The 14297-nt window shown below is 36.9% G+C and overlaps 1 protein-coding gene across 1 annotated transcript; it reads left to right on the top strand.

The window, feature by feature from the left end:
* Positions 1-3549: 3549 nt before the first annotated feature.
* On the top strand, positions 3550-12789 carry LOC103255107 (microsomal glutathione S-transferase 1). The gene is made up of 3 exons (XM_008053079.2): positions 3550-3695; positions 6855-6949; positions 12454-12789. The coding sequence occupies exons 1-3, from the start codon at positions 3570-3572 to the stop codon at positions 12698-12700; spliced, it is 468 nt and encodes a 155-aa protein (XP_008051270.1). The 5' UTR covers positions 3550-3569; the 3' UTR covers positions 12701-12789.
* Positions 12790-14297: the final 1508 nt, after the last annotated feature.

Genomic DNA, 14297 nt, shown 5'->3' with positions numbered 1-14297 from the left:
AGTCTGTGGTCTGGGGATTGGGGACCCCTGGTCTAGAATACCCTCCTTGATGGTGGGTAGTCCATGAGGCGAACAGTTGAGAAAACCAAGTTTCAGTCTTGATCTTTCACTGTGAATCTGATTCGTGTTACTCTATCTCTCTGGGCCTGTTTCTTTATATGCTAAATGTCCCCAAAATTATTTTTCTCTATCTTAGGCTTTTTCAGATCAAATGAGGTAAAGTATGTGAAAGCTTTTTGAAAATGCTAAAATAGTGTTCTCAGTGCCTAGAACAGTACCAAAGTGGGAACTTTATTATTTACCACTTATGTAGCACTTGGCAGTTTCCAGTACTTTCCTAAGCATTTTACACTTCACTCAGTTAATGCTCACAAGAATCATGTGATATAGGAGTTATTATTAGCCTTGTTCAACAGGTAAAGTGACTGCGCCCAAGAGAAGTAAGTCACAGTTAGAAGTGGCAGAGTTCAGATCCACCCAAACTCCAATGTGGTTCCAGAGTTTGTGTGTACTTGACACTCTACCTGTGTCCTTTTAGAAGACAGCCACCTCCACATTAGGGGACTGAGCTCTGGTCTCTGACTTAATCCATGCTACAAATGACTACAATTTCATAATGGTCTTACCTTTACTACTCATCACCTGGGCCTCAGGTACCTGGGAAATGGAAGATATTGTCTGGGAGAGATGAGTCATTAATCCGATGAAAGACGATTGTTAGCCTGGCTCTTAAAACCACAGACATAAGGAGTTTAACCACATTCTTGGTGATTGAGAAACTCTTCGTGGGAGGTGTGCTTTCTATGTGTTATTCACTTTTAAAGGAAAAAAGCCTCCTCTTTGCTCTTTTTGTCCCAGTTGCAGACATCTTTATGTTATTTTCCCACTAAGAGTTCTAGAAGGTATGTGTTATTCACTTTTAAAGGAAAAAAGCCTCCTCTTTGCTCTTTTTGTCCCAGTTGCAGACATCTTTATGTTATTTTCCCACTAAGAGTTCTAGAAGGCTTCTGCAATACTGATTTTCACTGAGGGGGGAAAAAGTACACTGAACTTTTGTTCCATCCCTAAATAAATTTCCTTCTGGAAACATTAGTAGAGACACATAGAGACTTTTTTAGTTTTAAAATTATTGTTAGTTACAACTTCCTACTTGATAAACTTTTCTTAATTTTTGAAAAATTAGCATTTCTGCTGTATTACTTTTACCTGCTCAATACTAGAACAAGAGCAGATATGTTAAATGTCATTGAAAGTACTAGCTTGTGCTGAGCTTTCAAGCACTATACTGTGCTTTCAATACTATGAATTGTGGAGGTGATTAATTTATCACATGTGAGATTTAAGAAAAAAACTAGAATAATGGCTTTTGTTGGTCTAAATCTAAGGAGTACATTTTAGTTTAAGAAAACAAAACTAAGAGTTTACTTAGGAACCTTTCTTTATCTGTAAATTGGGGCTGATAATTAGCATAATTGGAAGAGGAAAGAAGATGACAGATTTGAGGGGTCCCAGCCATGCCTGCCACAGAGTAGGCATTCATTTAATGTCAACTGGATCAGAAGTTAAGTGGAATTAACGGTTGAGAGCAGAATTAAGCAAGTCTCTTCAGGGAGACAGTACAACGTGTTGAGTGTAGGGGATGTGAGGTCAGAGACCTAGATTTTTGTCCCAGTTTTGCTGCTTACATCTCTTATTTGCGTTTTCTTCATCCATGAAATGGATATAGTTATGCCAATTACAATATAGTTATAAAGGTTGTATAAGGTGTTGCACATAATGTACACGACATAATTGAACACATAGGAAACTTGTAAATTTAACTATATGTATATGGTTTATATCACATTCAATAACAACACATAGACATCTATATGACCAGTAACAATATTTACAGACATAGATACAGATTTATAGATCATTGGTAACTTGATAGAATGATCCAAATCTGATAGATGTCAGTCTAATAAGGTCACAGGCAGAGGTTGTGCTCCAAAGGCAGGAACAGACATCATGTAGAAGTTTAGTACTACATGCTAAGCAGGTTAAATAGTGTCTAAGCTTGGGTATGAGAAAAGATGTGTGTTTCTGTGAAACGATGGAAGAAGCAGATCGCAGGACTGATAAAAGAACACAGGGATCTTACAAAGAATGAATGTCAGATAGGGCCGAGAGTTTAAATTTTATGTCTTACCCTAAATTCCTACCTGCTTTGACGTCGGTGTCCCCAGTTGCTTTAGCTTGCCTCCTGAGCACATTCCCAGTTATATTTCCAACTCCAGACATACATAGATAGCTATATTCCTTTACTTGACAGCTTTTAGGTGGATATAATATGGAATGTGAAATGACCTGAAGAGTTATATAACAGCGAATTCTCTTTCCCTTATTCCTTCCATGAAAGTACCATAAATGCTAATTCCTTACCTTGCATTTGCAAGCCTGTTATTTTGATGTTTCCATTATCCTGCTTCTCCTTATTCACCTGTCTTGGTACTGATGATGATGATGATGATGATGATCACGATAAGGATACCTTAAATTTTACTGAGGGTTTTTTATGACCCAGTTGCTGTGCTGAGTATAATTAACATGTTATTTCAATTAAATTTGACAACATACCCTTAAGTTAGAAATTGTTACTGTTCCTATCTTTTTTTTTTTTTTTTTCATTAATCAGTATTTTTTATTATGGTTTTGTGGGGTACAGTTAAGGGTTAGGTGTACAATGACGTTTCATTCAGGCACCCTGTAGATAAGAAGTGTTTTCCCATCCCCCGACAGATATTTGCTACTGTTAATCCCATCCCCCTCCCCCCCATAGTTTCCCAGTACCATCAGTCATTTTCTCATAGTATTGCATTGGATGTTCAAGGACCATTATATGAGTGAGAACATGTGATATTCGGATTTTTGTTTTTGTGAGAGGTCACTCAGTATTATAGACTTGTTCCTATCTTATACATGAAGAAATTTAGACTCAGAGAGGCCGAGTTCCCCTGCAAGGGTAATAGATAAATAGTGGGACTGGAATTCAAGTCCTGGAACCTGGGATTTTTTTTTTTTTTTTTTTTTTAGTATGACTGAAATGACAAAAAACTGTAAGTTCAGTTTCTAAAGCGGAATATGTTAGAACTCAGGCCTTCTTAATAAAACATCAGTGATGCTACTATATACATAGTTTGATATTTCTAAAGAGATCAATCTATGACTTCTGGTCTTTTGCATTCAACCTGTAGTTCATCTTAATACAAGTATATGACTTTAGTCTTTCTTCAGGGCATTTTGGCTAGTTAGTTTTGCTTGTAATATATCCTATTTTCAATGTATTTGTTTGATGCCTTTAAGCTTAATGGCATATAACTAGAGAAAACGTAATACTATTTATGTTGAAATTTTTAAAACTAAATGATTATTTCTTCACACATCGCCCAAGATATTTTTAAGACCAGCATAGTTAATGCTGTAACATAAGCAAATCAAATGATCATTAATTTATTTGGGGTATTTATGTGTACTTTTTCCCATCTTGTCTAAATTTTTTTTTAAATTCCAGGTCAAAATTGAAAAAAATGGTTGATCTCACCGAGCTAATGGAAAATGAGGTATTCATGGCCTTCGCCTCCTATACAACAATTATTCTTTCAAAAATGATGTTAATGAGTACTACAACTGCATTCTATAGAATCACAAGAAAGGTAAGAAATTGGGAGGTAATATTTTCTTATAAGAGTTGGAATTTTGGAAAGCAGTTTTTTAAATTTACTTTTTCTTTTTGGTACAGCCAATTGCACAGTGTTTAATGCAGTGAGGTGTGCAGCCATTTGTTACAGATGACTCTGATATATTTATGGACCAGTTGCTTTCTCTTAGAAACTAGAAAATATTTTTTCATTGTGAATTTTACCTTTGTCATTTTTCTTAGCCCATGAACTTTCTGGAGTATTAAGGTTTTCAAGCAAACTTTCTATGATTTTGGAATTAATTTTGCCAATTAAGGTTTAGAAAATCGTCATTTTCCAGGCAGCTAGTATTTCAGCTCTATTATGGGTCAAGAGTATACTTTTAGTTAAAAGAAGAAGGAAGTGGGAGTGGGGTGGGGGCAGGTGGTGGGAATAAAAAAAACGGCCGAGAATATTTTTTTTTTTATTTTTTGAGTTAGAGTCTCACTCTGTTGCCCAGACTGGAGTGCAGTGGCCACTCCCGGCCCCCGCAGCCTCCACCTGCTGGGCTCCGGTGATCCTTCCGCCTCAGCCTTCTGAGTAGCTGGAATTACAGGCATGCACTACCACACCCAGCTGATTTTTTGATTTATTGTAGAGATGAGGTCTCGCTGCCCAGGCGGGTCTCGAACCCGCGGCAATCCACTCACCTCAGCCTCCCAAAGGTGCAGGATTACTGGCTGAGCCACCGAGCCCGGCTAAAGTTCTTATTCCTACAGTAGAGCCTCTTATGATTAGGATGAGCCATTTGAATTTTGTATGCTTCTGACTTCTTAAGTGGGTACTAGTTCTACTCAATATTATAAGAACGACTTAAAAAAATGCAGGCGTGGGGAAGGTGGTAGACAGATTTAGAAGCACAGATTCAGAATTTAAGCAGGGTTTATGACACAGTGAAAGGGGTAGAGCAAGACTGCCTGGGCAAAGTTAAAAGATTTTCGTTGGTATGGTCCCTGTGCCTATTCAGCAACTTCTTTCTGGAAACTACCTATTTCTCTCTTGGGGCCTGTCCTGAGTTTTTGTCCTCTGGATCCTTGATTTTATCTAGAGGTCACAGTCTTCCTTAAGGTGTTTCCTTGTTAGTATCTTGAAGTATAATGGAAGGATAGATGCATTTGAATGGGGGCACTTACTCACATGGTTGAGACTCTGATGGGTTGATATGTTGGAACAGCAGGCCACAAAATGGCTATCTGCCACCAGATTCATACTGTCCTCTAGAAACAGAATGACGCCAAGGAAATGTACTCTGCCCTATAAGCAAATAAATGAGAATTCAAATTTGTAGAGTGCCAGTAGGCACAATGCTTTTTATATGTGTTTGATCACTGAATCATTTTTACAGCAATTGTTAGCACTGTCAGGTGAAATGAGAGTTGGTCTCCCCATTTTATAGAAGAACTGAAAGATAAAGAGGTTAGTTGACTGAGTCAATATGGGTTATTACAGAATGCCATAGACTGAGTGGTTTAAGCAAGCAACATTTATCTGTCACAGTTCTGGAGCCTGAGAAGTCCAAGATCGAGATTCTGGCAGATCCAATGTCTAGTGAGGGCCCGACTTCTGATTTGAAGATTTGAAGATGGCTGTCCACCTTCTTTCACATGGAGGTGGGGGAGAGTGCACAAGAGAAAGGCACAAACTCTCCTCTGTCTCTTCTTTTTTTTTTTTTTTTGAGTTGGAGTCTCACTTGGTTGCCCAGGCTGGAGTGCAGTGGCACACTCATGGCCACCCCAGTGTCAACCTGCTGGGCTCCGGCAATCCTTCCATCTCAGCCTTCCAAGTAGCCGGAACTACAGGTGCTCACTACTATGCCTGGCTAATTTTTTGATTTATTGTAGAGACGAGGTCTCACCAAGTTGCCTGGGCTAGTCTCAAACCCATGGGCTCAAGCAATCCACTGGCCTCAACCTCCCAAAGTGCGGGGATTACAGGTTGAGTCACCGAGCCTGGCCTGTCTCTTCTTATAAGGGCACTAATTCCACTCATGAGGTCTCTGCTTTCATGACCTATTTCACCTCCTAAAGGCCCCACCTCTAAATTCTATCTCATTGGGGATTAGGCTTCAATGTATGAGTTTTAGCTGGGTACAAACATTCAGTCCTTAGCAATCCCTTACCCAAGGTTGCATATAAGTAAAGGGTGAGACTGAGATTCACACTGAGATTGCTTTAAACCCTAATCTTCTGCACTCTCCATTATAATATATTGATTTCTTGACTCAAGATGCATTTATGATGTGTGCCAGGCACTTATATAGACAGCACTGTAATAAATAAGACAGACAGGCCTGACCTCAGGAGCTGATACTGTATCACATTACTCCACATCAGTCCTTGGCAACATCTTTATCTGGAATAAATGCTCATATTGTATTCAGAAAAAAATATGTAATATTTATGAGTTTTTTAAAGTGTAAATTAAGACTAATTTTGCAGTTTATGCTTTTCTTTATCCTAAATTATTGAAGTGGGATGTGCTTAAGTATTTTTTAAATACATATCTAAAGTTTCAAGGGATGGGTAAGTATTTCAAATTGCAAGAAGTAATACATGAACAGGTACTTATTATTTTCAGGAATGCAATTCAGTTTCTGAAGTTTCAATACACAGTATTGTTTAACATCAAATTTTATCCGGTTTAGAAAAAGAAAAGAAGTACACGCATCCTAACAAAAGACCAAATACTTTTCCCATCCTTCACTCTTCTATGCTTCTTGCCTGTTCTCTCACATCTCAGACAAGTACGGTTACTACTTTTAGATGAGCCAATCACTTGGAAATGTGAATATTCTTGAGAGAAAGTATGTCAATACCAATCTGAAAGAGATGCCAGTGAACATTAATACTACTGATGACTTAGAATTGTGCCTCTTCTCCATTTTACTTTCTTTTCACACACTGTTTTCTATTTAGGGTCTTATTTATACTTCTCTTTTAAAAATTGTGCATTGTTAATAAAAATTCAAGTTTAAACTATAGATGCTCTCCCCTTCCCCATTTACTATTCCAAATTTTCTTTCCATAAGTACCAACCTGGATGCCTCTATTTCTTTTGTTAAAATGTAAATAGCTTATTAGGTAGACTACCCCCCACATTATTTGGAATAAGTTTTTTTCTTGGTCCTTGAAATAGGTTTTTGCCAACCCAGAAGACTGTGGAGGCTTTGGCAAAGGAGAAAATGCCAAGAAGTATCTTCGGACAGATGACAGAGTGGAACGTGTACGAAGGTAAACCACTATCTCTTGAAATTATTTACTTGATCAAATAATTTAGATCAAGGAGTTTGGTGAAGACGTCGGGTCTTGGAGAAGAAGGAAAGAAAGGCATCTTATCTACTCCATATAATAACTACAGAAAATTAGGGATCTAAAAGTTTCCAAGTATCACAGCAATTGCACATATTGCCAATTTTGTATCCTGTACTTTTATCTGCACTGTTGGAGCTAATGACTTTGCTCTGAATAGGGATATGTCAAAAGTCATGGCAGGTGGGAGGTAAAACGGGGACAGAAGATTCTTGCAGTTTTATCATCTTTCTCCAGAGGTAAGACTGTCAACTCATGTGAAAAGTCGAAGAACTAGGTTTTTGCGTAAGTTTCAAAATAAGAATGCTGACATTTTTTAGAGAAATAGGGAAATTTCTTCTCTTCTCTCTCTCTCTCTTCTTTGTAGATATCATGTTTTATGTACCAGAAATTCAGTGAACAATGAAAAGTAATAAGCCAAGATACAATTTACATAGCTTCCTAATAATAAAATTAACATACTTATTTTAAAAACAGGTTGAATTCTAGTTTTGAAGGTGTGTTTCTTAATCTTTGTCTCAAAATCATGTAAATTACAATATATTTTGTATTAAGATTCAAAATGTGATATAATTCTCGGCACATGCCAAGAAATAAATGAAATTATATTTATTCATTAATATTAAAGAATCAGTGAAGGGTTTTTATAGCCATAGTTAAATGTGCAGATGTTTAGTTTTTTGGTGAATAGGTTAGATAGGAAATCAAATGAGTATATTGGAACACACTTTCTCAATTTGGTGAGTATGAATCGATAGTGAAATGAATACTGAAAGAAGACTTTTACTTTTGTAATTCAGGTAACAGCTAGTGTCTATAGTCTCTTTAGGATCTAGGTCATACTTACATCATTTCTTTTTCCAGTCCCTGTGAAAATCAGAAGCCCCTCCCAAGATTTCTGCAGACTTCCTTTATGGTATATGGTCCCAGGATTCACTCTGGATCTGGGTTCCTGCATCTGTGCTGTTTCCACATTCTTCATTTTATTAGCTGGATGTAAACCCAGCCCTTTTTTCAGTTCCCTCCACAAATCAACTAAAAGAAATGTGGATAAAAATAGACTTGACTAAGTGGAAGTGCAGAGGAGTTTACACTATGGCAACACAAACATTTCAAGTTGTGTGTTAGACCTCTGTGTCTGACAGCATCCTTCAGAGCCCTTTCTCTGGGGAATCTGCCCCATGCCTGTACCTTCTTCATGCAAGTGGTACCTCTCATTACACTGTCTCCCTGGCTCCCCGTCTTGTCCCACGTACTCTTAAGTCCTTTCAAGACTAAAATTAAATGTGTCTTCTTGCTCATGCAAAACAGTTCTACCCTGAAGCTATTTATCAAGCAAAAATGTTTTGCTTCTAAGAGAAAGTCTGAGCTAGATTCTTAGAACAAAATTTCACCTCTGTTTCACATAGTTATATGCTTGTGAATTCAGCAGTCCTACTGAGTAAATCAGCCAGTTTTGAAAAATGGGTTGTGCCAAGAAAATGGATGTAAAATAGTCTCAGGACAAGGAGTCAATGTGAAACTATTAAACAACACCAAAACAGAATCAGAGGAAAAATTATGAAGGTTATAATGAAAAAGAGTAAAAATCAAAATAGGTGAATAGAAGCTTGGAGTTTTCAAAACCACTGGAGAGACATGAAGCAGTTTAAAGTTTTGTTTTGTCTTTTGTAGGATTTGTTTTTAGAACAGTCAGCCACAGGTGTGTTGCTAATCATGGCCCTATACTCATACAATTGCCTGGGACAGGAGGATCATAGCAATGAGATCCTTAGTAGCATTATAATGAAAGGTTGAAATGAAGATTCAAGTAAGTCTTCTGTGTGAAAAGATATTTTATTTGAGGATTTTAGATTCCTCCCCACTATTCTTTCCCATCTCTCACCCCCTGACCATGAGATTGTACTTTTAGAGGAGAAAGCCATTATCTAAGTTAATCCTCAAGTCAGGTTGCACTTGAATTTTAGAGCAATTGACCTTAGTTCTGAAAGGGTTCAGTGTCCTTTGAGGAGGTGCAGCGACTGTGTGCACAGTGCCCCCTGGTGATCTGACACTGACTTTTTCGTGTGGCAAAAGGAGCATCTTCTAAGACGAGCAGTCCAGTTTCCAGTTGTATTTTTTGAAGACTTTACCTGGCCCATCAAGAAAGTTTCTAATAGCAACACACTGTTGGAGATACTTTTCAGGGAAAGAGTTTCGAGGCTCTCCTCTTTCCATTTTTTTACTTAGACTTTTTCCCTCTCTCTTTACTACAAAACGTGTCATTGTAAGGCTGTTACTCTTATTATATTTCAATAATAGGAACAGAATGGGGCCAAAAATAAAGTAAACAGTATGCTTGATAGTGTGCAATAATTGAGAAAATTAATACATGGACACATGGAACAATTAATTAAAAATTTAAAGTAATGTGTGTTGAGATATCAAGATATGTGGCTTAAAGTAAGTTATTTGAGTTTGGGGCAGACAGAAATTGGTGATGGCTAGAGTAAACCTTACATATTTATTTATTTAATTCTCTCTTACCTTGTTCTAGAAAGCATTCAAGACCATCTATATTCAATACAATATAAAAAGAAAGTTGAAAGGCAAACCAGGCTGCTAGTAAAATAGAGCAAGTCATTCAAAAGACAAAAAGTAAGACTTGGGTTTGATATTTAGGGAAAGGAGAGACATTTAGAATATACTGCCTTTAAAGATAGAGAACACCCCTTCACTGAGAGTGTTTAATGAAATCTAAGTGACACTTGTTGGGGATTCTGTCAAGAGACTGGATCACGGGCTAGAGGTTAAACTGGATGCTGTTCCTGTGATCCCAGCACACGAACAAAGCATTTATGAAGCGATTATTATCTATGTATCACTGTTGCTTCTCCTGGAGTGATATCAAAGAGCTTTAATACTAGATTTCTGCCCCTCAGGAACGTTTCTCCTGAAAGTAAGACCCACATGCACATAACAATTAGAGAATGATCTAAAGAATGTTCCTTCCATTAGATGTTGAGGTGGTGGAGTAAAGGGATAACTTCCCAGTGTATTTAGGAATATTTCATGAAGGAAGACTTTGAAGAGTATTAGGATTTGAAAGGAGGAAGAGGAGAGGAGAAGTCATGTCAATTTGGGAAATTTCCTTTGTGGGAAGTTGGGCACACTACTATATGCTGAGAGTGAATAACTTTGGCTTAGATGAGGGAGTCAAGAAAAGTCTGTGATAGAGCTCTGTTTGTAGTTGGGTTGGCCACCCCCTGGCATTTCTGAAATGTGTGTAGCAACTCTAGTCCAGTTCAGGTGAATGCTGGGAGCCAAGTGATTCTGATCTGAAGGAATGAGGTATGATTGTGGCCTCATGAACACAAGGCTGATAGAAGGGTCTGTCACAGACCAAGTGTGTACCCAAGGGGCGTCTGTCCCTTGATAAGAAAAATGGGAACATGGAATCTTAGTGGAGAAGGGTTAATAGACACAGGTAGAAAGTGGTCATACAGGAAGACTGATGTCCACCTGGTAATAGATTTTGGCAGCTGTCTATAAAAGACACTAAGTGAAGGAAGTGAAGGAAGCTGCCACTCTAGAAAGGGTTCTGCCATTTGAGCAGAAGGAAGGGTTAGAGTGGAAGCTGATACTGAACTACAGCACATACTCATGGGGAGTGCTGAGGAAGCATGTGTCTGGAATGGGGTCTAAAAAGAACAGCATATAAAATGGTATAAATTAGCATGGAGTATGAGAGTCTGGGGAAAACTGGCCTTACTAGAACAATGAGGAGTGTTATGCCTGAGACCCTTTTGAGGGCTGAGAAAAGAGAAAGAGAATTGAAAAGAAGAAATAAAATAAAGGAGTGAGGCTACAAAAAAAAAAAAAGCCCAGAAAGGTCATAGGAACTCCTGCCCTGACTTTCATTTCCTCAACCCCCAGGGCCCCCCTATTGTCCTTGACCTTCTTCTCTGCTTTAATATTGAATTCTACTTGCCAGTTGCTTAATATAGGCTTTTTTTCCAGAGGGTTTCCTTTTTATAATATCTTCCCCAACTTTAAAATTTCTGTCCTTTAGCATGTTCTGAAAGAAAACACTAACATGCCCAAGAATGGGGTGAAGCTATCTCTGTGGTCCTGCAGGAGAATTCAGAGGACCAAAACAAATACCCTTGGTATAATTGACAAAGTAGAATCTTCTTTAGTTGAAAATGGTATTCCTATCCTGTCTTTCCCAACTTATTCTCACTAGCCATGGTGTTGTTACATTAAAAAGAAGGCAGGAAATACTCCTTGCTATTCAGGGGCAGGTAATTCTTTAAGCCCTTTTAAGCCATTACTTTTGTAGGTTGCTGTTGTCTTCTTCATATCTTTATGTGCTCATTATCGTTGTGAGGCAACCTTAGAGATAATCTAGTGAAAACAGGAGAAAGGAAAAGGGGGACGGAGGAGATAATGATGATAATTGAACAAGCAATATGTAATAATGATATTTTATGGTAAAATAGAAGAGAGTAACATAAAACAGAAATAATTTTCGTTTTGAAATATGTATCAATAGTTGACAAATTCAATGAAAATATAGTATTGTCTAGTCTAGATTCTAAAGCAATTTTTAATTTCTCTAGACTTAAAAAGTGACATCAGATTTTAAAATTAAGCACTTTTTAATGTCAAGTCAGTAGTAGATGTGCTTTGTATTCATAGTTCTAGCCAGAGAAACCCAGGGTGCCGTGAACTGGAGCAAGTCTGCAGCTAAACCATGCTTTTGGTTTTCTTCTAGCTGTGGCATAAAGATAACATTTAGGAACCAGCTCTCTCTTTCACCTGTCATTTTTGTGTATACTTTGTACTTTTGTACCACTATTAACTAATTCCTTTGGCATTTTGAAGACAGCTTGGTCAAAATTTTATCCATATTTGAAAGGCTATTTATAAAATGGCATTGTTATTTGGATATAAGAGCATGAGACTATTGTTATTAAATTGGTAAATTCTTGGCAACCTAATTGTTTGGGTTGGCAAGGATTCTTTCAGTAACCATGTTAGAAAAGCAGAAGCAAAGGAGGGGTCTAAAGTAAGATCATCACCAAAAGGATTTTCTTGCTTTGGGAAAAGTTGTTTTTACAAGAAAAATCTTGAAATATTTCATATTTACAAAAATGAAATGAGTTTTATTAGCAGATACAATTTTGGTATTCTAGAAACTACAAAATACCTTCTCTATTAGAGTTAAGGATACACTGAAATAAAAAAGAAACAAGAATAATGAGATATTCTAAATACAAGTCAAGTAGATAAGGAAGCAAGGCAATTTGAGAGAAAAAAAGTGAATCGTCCTTTGCCATTGAAAGAGCCATTAGCACTTATATTTAGCTTTAGAAGAGAGGAAAAAAATGAATATATTTCTACTGATTTTGAAATTATTGTCTAATAGTCATCTTTTTCCACAGAGCCCACCTGAATGACCTTGAAAATATTGTTCCATTTCTTGGCATTGGCCTTCTGTATTCTCTGAGTGGTCCAGATCTGTCTACAGCCCTCCTGCACTTCAGACTCTTTGTTGGAGCACGGATGTACCACACGATTGCGTATTTGATACCCCTTCCTCAGCCAAATAGAGGTTTGGCTTTTTTTGTAGGATATGGAGTTACTTTTTCAATGGCTTACAGGTTGCTGAAGAGTAAATTGTACCTGTAAAGAGAATCATACAACTCATCATTAAATTGGTTTTTTAAAAATTCTGTACTTCTCACCGGAGCCCAGCAGGTGAGGCTGCGGTGGCCAGGAGCGGCCACTGCACTCCAGTCTGGGTGACTGAGTGAGACTCCAACTCACCAAAAAAAAAAAAAAAAAATTTCTGTACTTCCAATTTATAATAAATACATTCCTAGGTGTTAGGTAGGAGGGCAGCAGGAAAATTTAATGGGGGAAAATCCATTTTGAATATTAGCATCACCTATATTCTTGTTTTATCTTTGTACTAGAAATTTAATGTAATAATTCATAAACTTTCTGTCTTATTCTTAAAGTACTTTGTTGTAGTAAAGATTGATGATGTTATGATTTGTAACATTCATCCAACATTTGATATTTTCAATCTATAAAATAGTTGTGTGTTTGAGAAACATATTTTAATACTACTGAAATAGACATAGGAAATAAATAATTTAAAGGATAATTTTGTTTGGTTTTATTTTTTCCTGCCTTTTGTTTTTTAGAGTTTCAAGCTTGTGGAAAAATGAGAAAAATAGTACAGTGAAGCTGTCTATAACCTTCATCTAAACTCACCAATTGTTAGCGTTTTGCACATTTGTTTTAACTCTCAACTTTTTTGAAAGTAAGTTATAGATATCAACATGTCACTCCTTAATACTTCACTAAGGAGTATTTTTTTCTTCTGTGAACAAAGTCTTCTCTAAGTAACCACAAAATCATTATCACACCCAATAAATTAACATTAGTATAATATTATTTATTATGTATAGTCCTTATTAAAATTCTCCAATTTTCCCAGTAATAGTCTTTATAATTATTTTTTTTTAACCAGGAAACAAACAAAGGCCATACACTTTTTTCTGTTCTCATTTTTACTTCGTTTTCATTAAATTAAAAGTTCATTTTCTTTCTTATTTCTTTTTTTGTCTTTTATGATTTTGACATTTTTTGGAAGAGTTCAGACCAGTTGTTTCACAATGATCCTTAAATGGGTTTATCTGTTATTTTCTAATTCTTAAATTCAGATTAAACATTTTTGATGATGTATCCTTCACATTGCAGTAAATCAATAGGCATATGACACCATTTTCACCTGTTACTGATAACATTAAATTTGATCAGTTTAGATGATAGTATCAATCAGATCTGTCCATTGTATAGGTACCTTTTTATCTTTATAATCCACGTGGGTTGATAAATTGAGACTGTATGCGTATTCTCTCTCCCTGCAAACTTTCACTTTGTAGGTTTAGAACCCAGAGATGCTCAGTGCTCACTTTGATTTCTACATAAAAATATATAAGCAGCTGGGCAGATGGCTCCTGTTAACAATTCCAGCCAAGGTGAGAGAATTGCTTGAGCACAGGAGTTGATACCAGCCTAGGAAACATAGTGAGATCTCATCTATACAAAAAAAAAAAAAAAAAAAACCAGGTGTGGTGGTGCACAGCTGTAATCCTAGCTACTCAGGAGGCTGAGGAAGGAGGATTGCCCGAACCCAGGAGGTCAAGGCTGTGATGAGCCATGATTGTGTCACTGCACTCCAACCTGGGTAACAGTGAAACCCTGACTCAAAAAA

Source organism: Carlito syrichta, unplaced genomic scaffold, assembly GCF_000164805.1.
Source record: "Carlito syrichta isolate Samal-C Ts95f unplaced genomic scaffold, Tarsius_syrichta-2.0.1 Scaffold287824, whole genome shotgun sequence".
Taxonomy (NCBI): Eukaryota; Metazoa; Chordata; class Mammalia; order Primates; family Tarsiidae; genus Carlito; species Carlito syrichta.
This window is presented reverse-complemented; position numbering and strand designations above follow the sequence as displayed.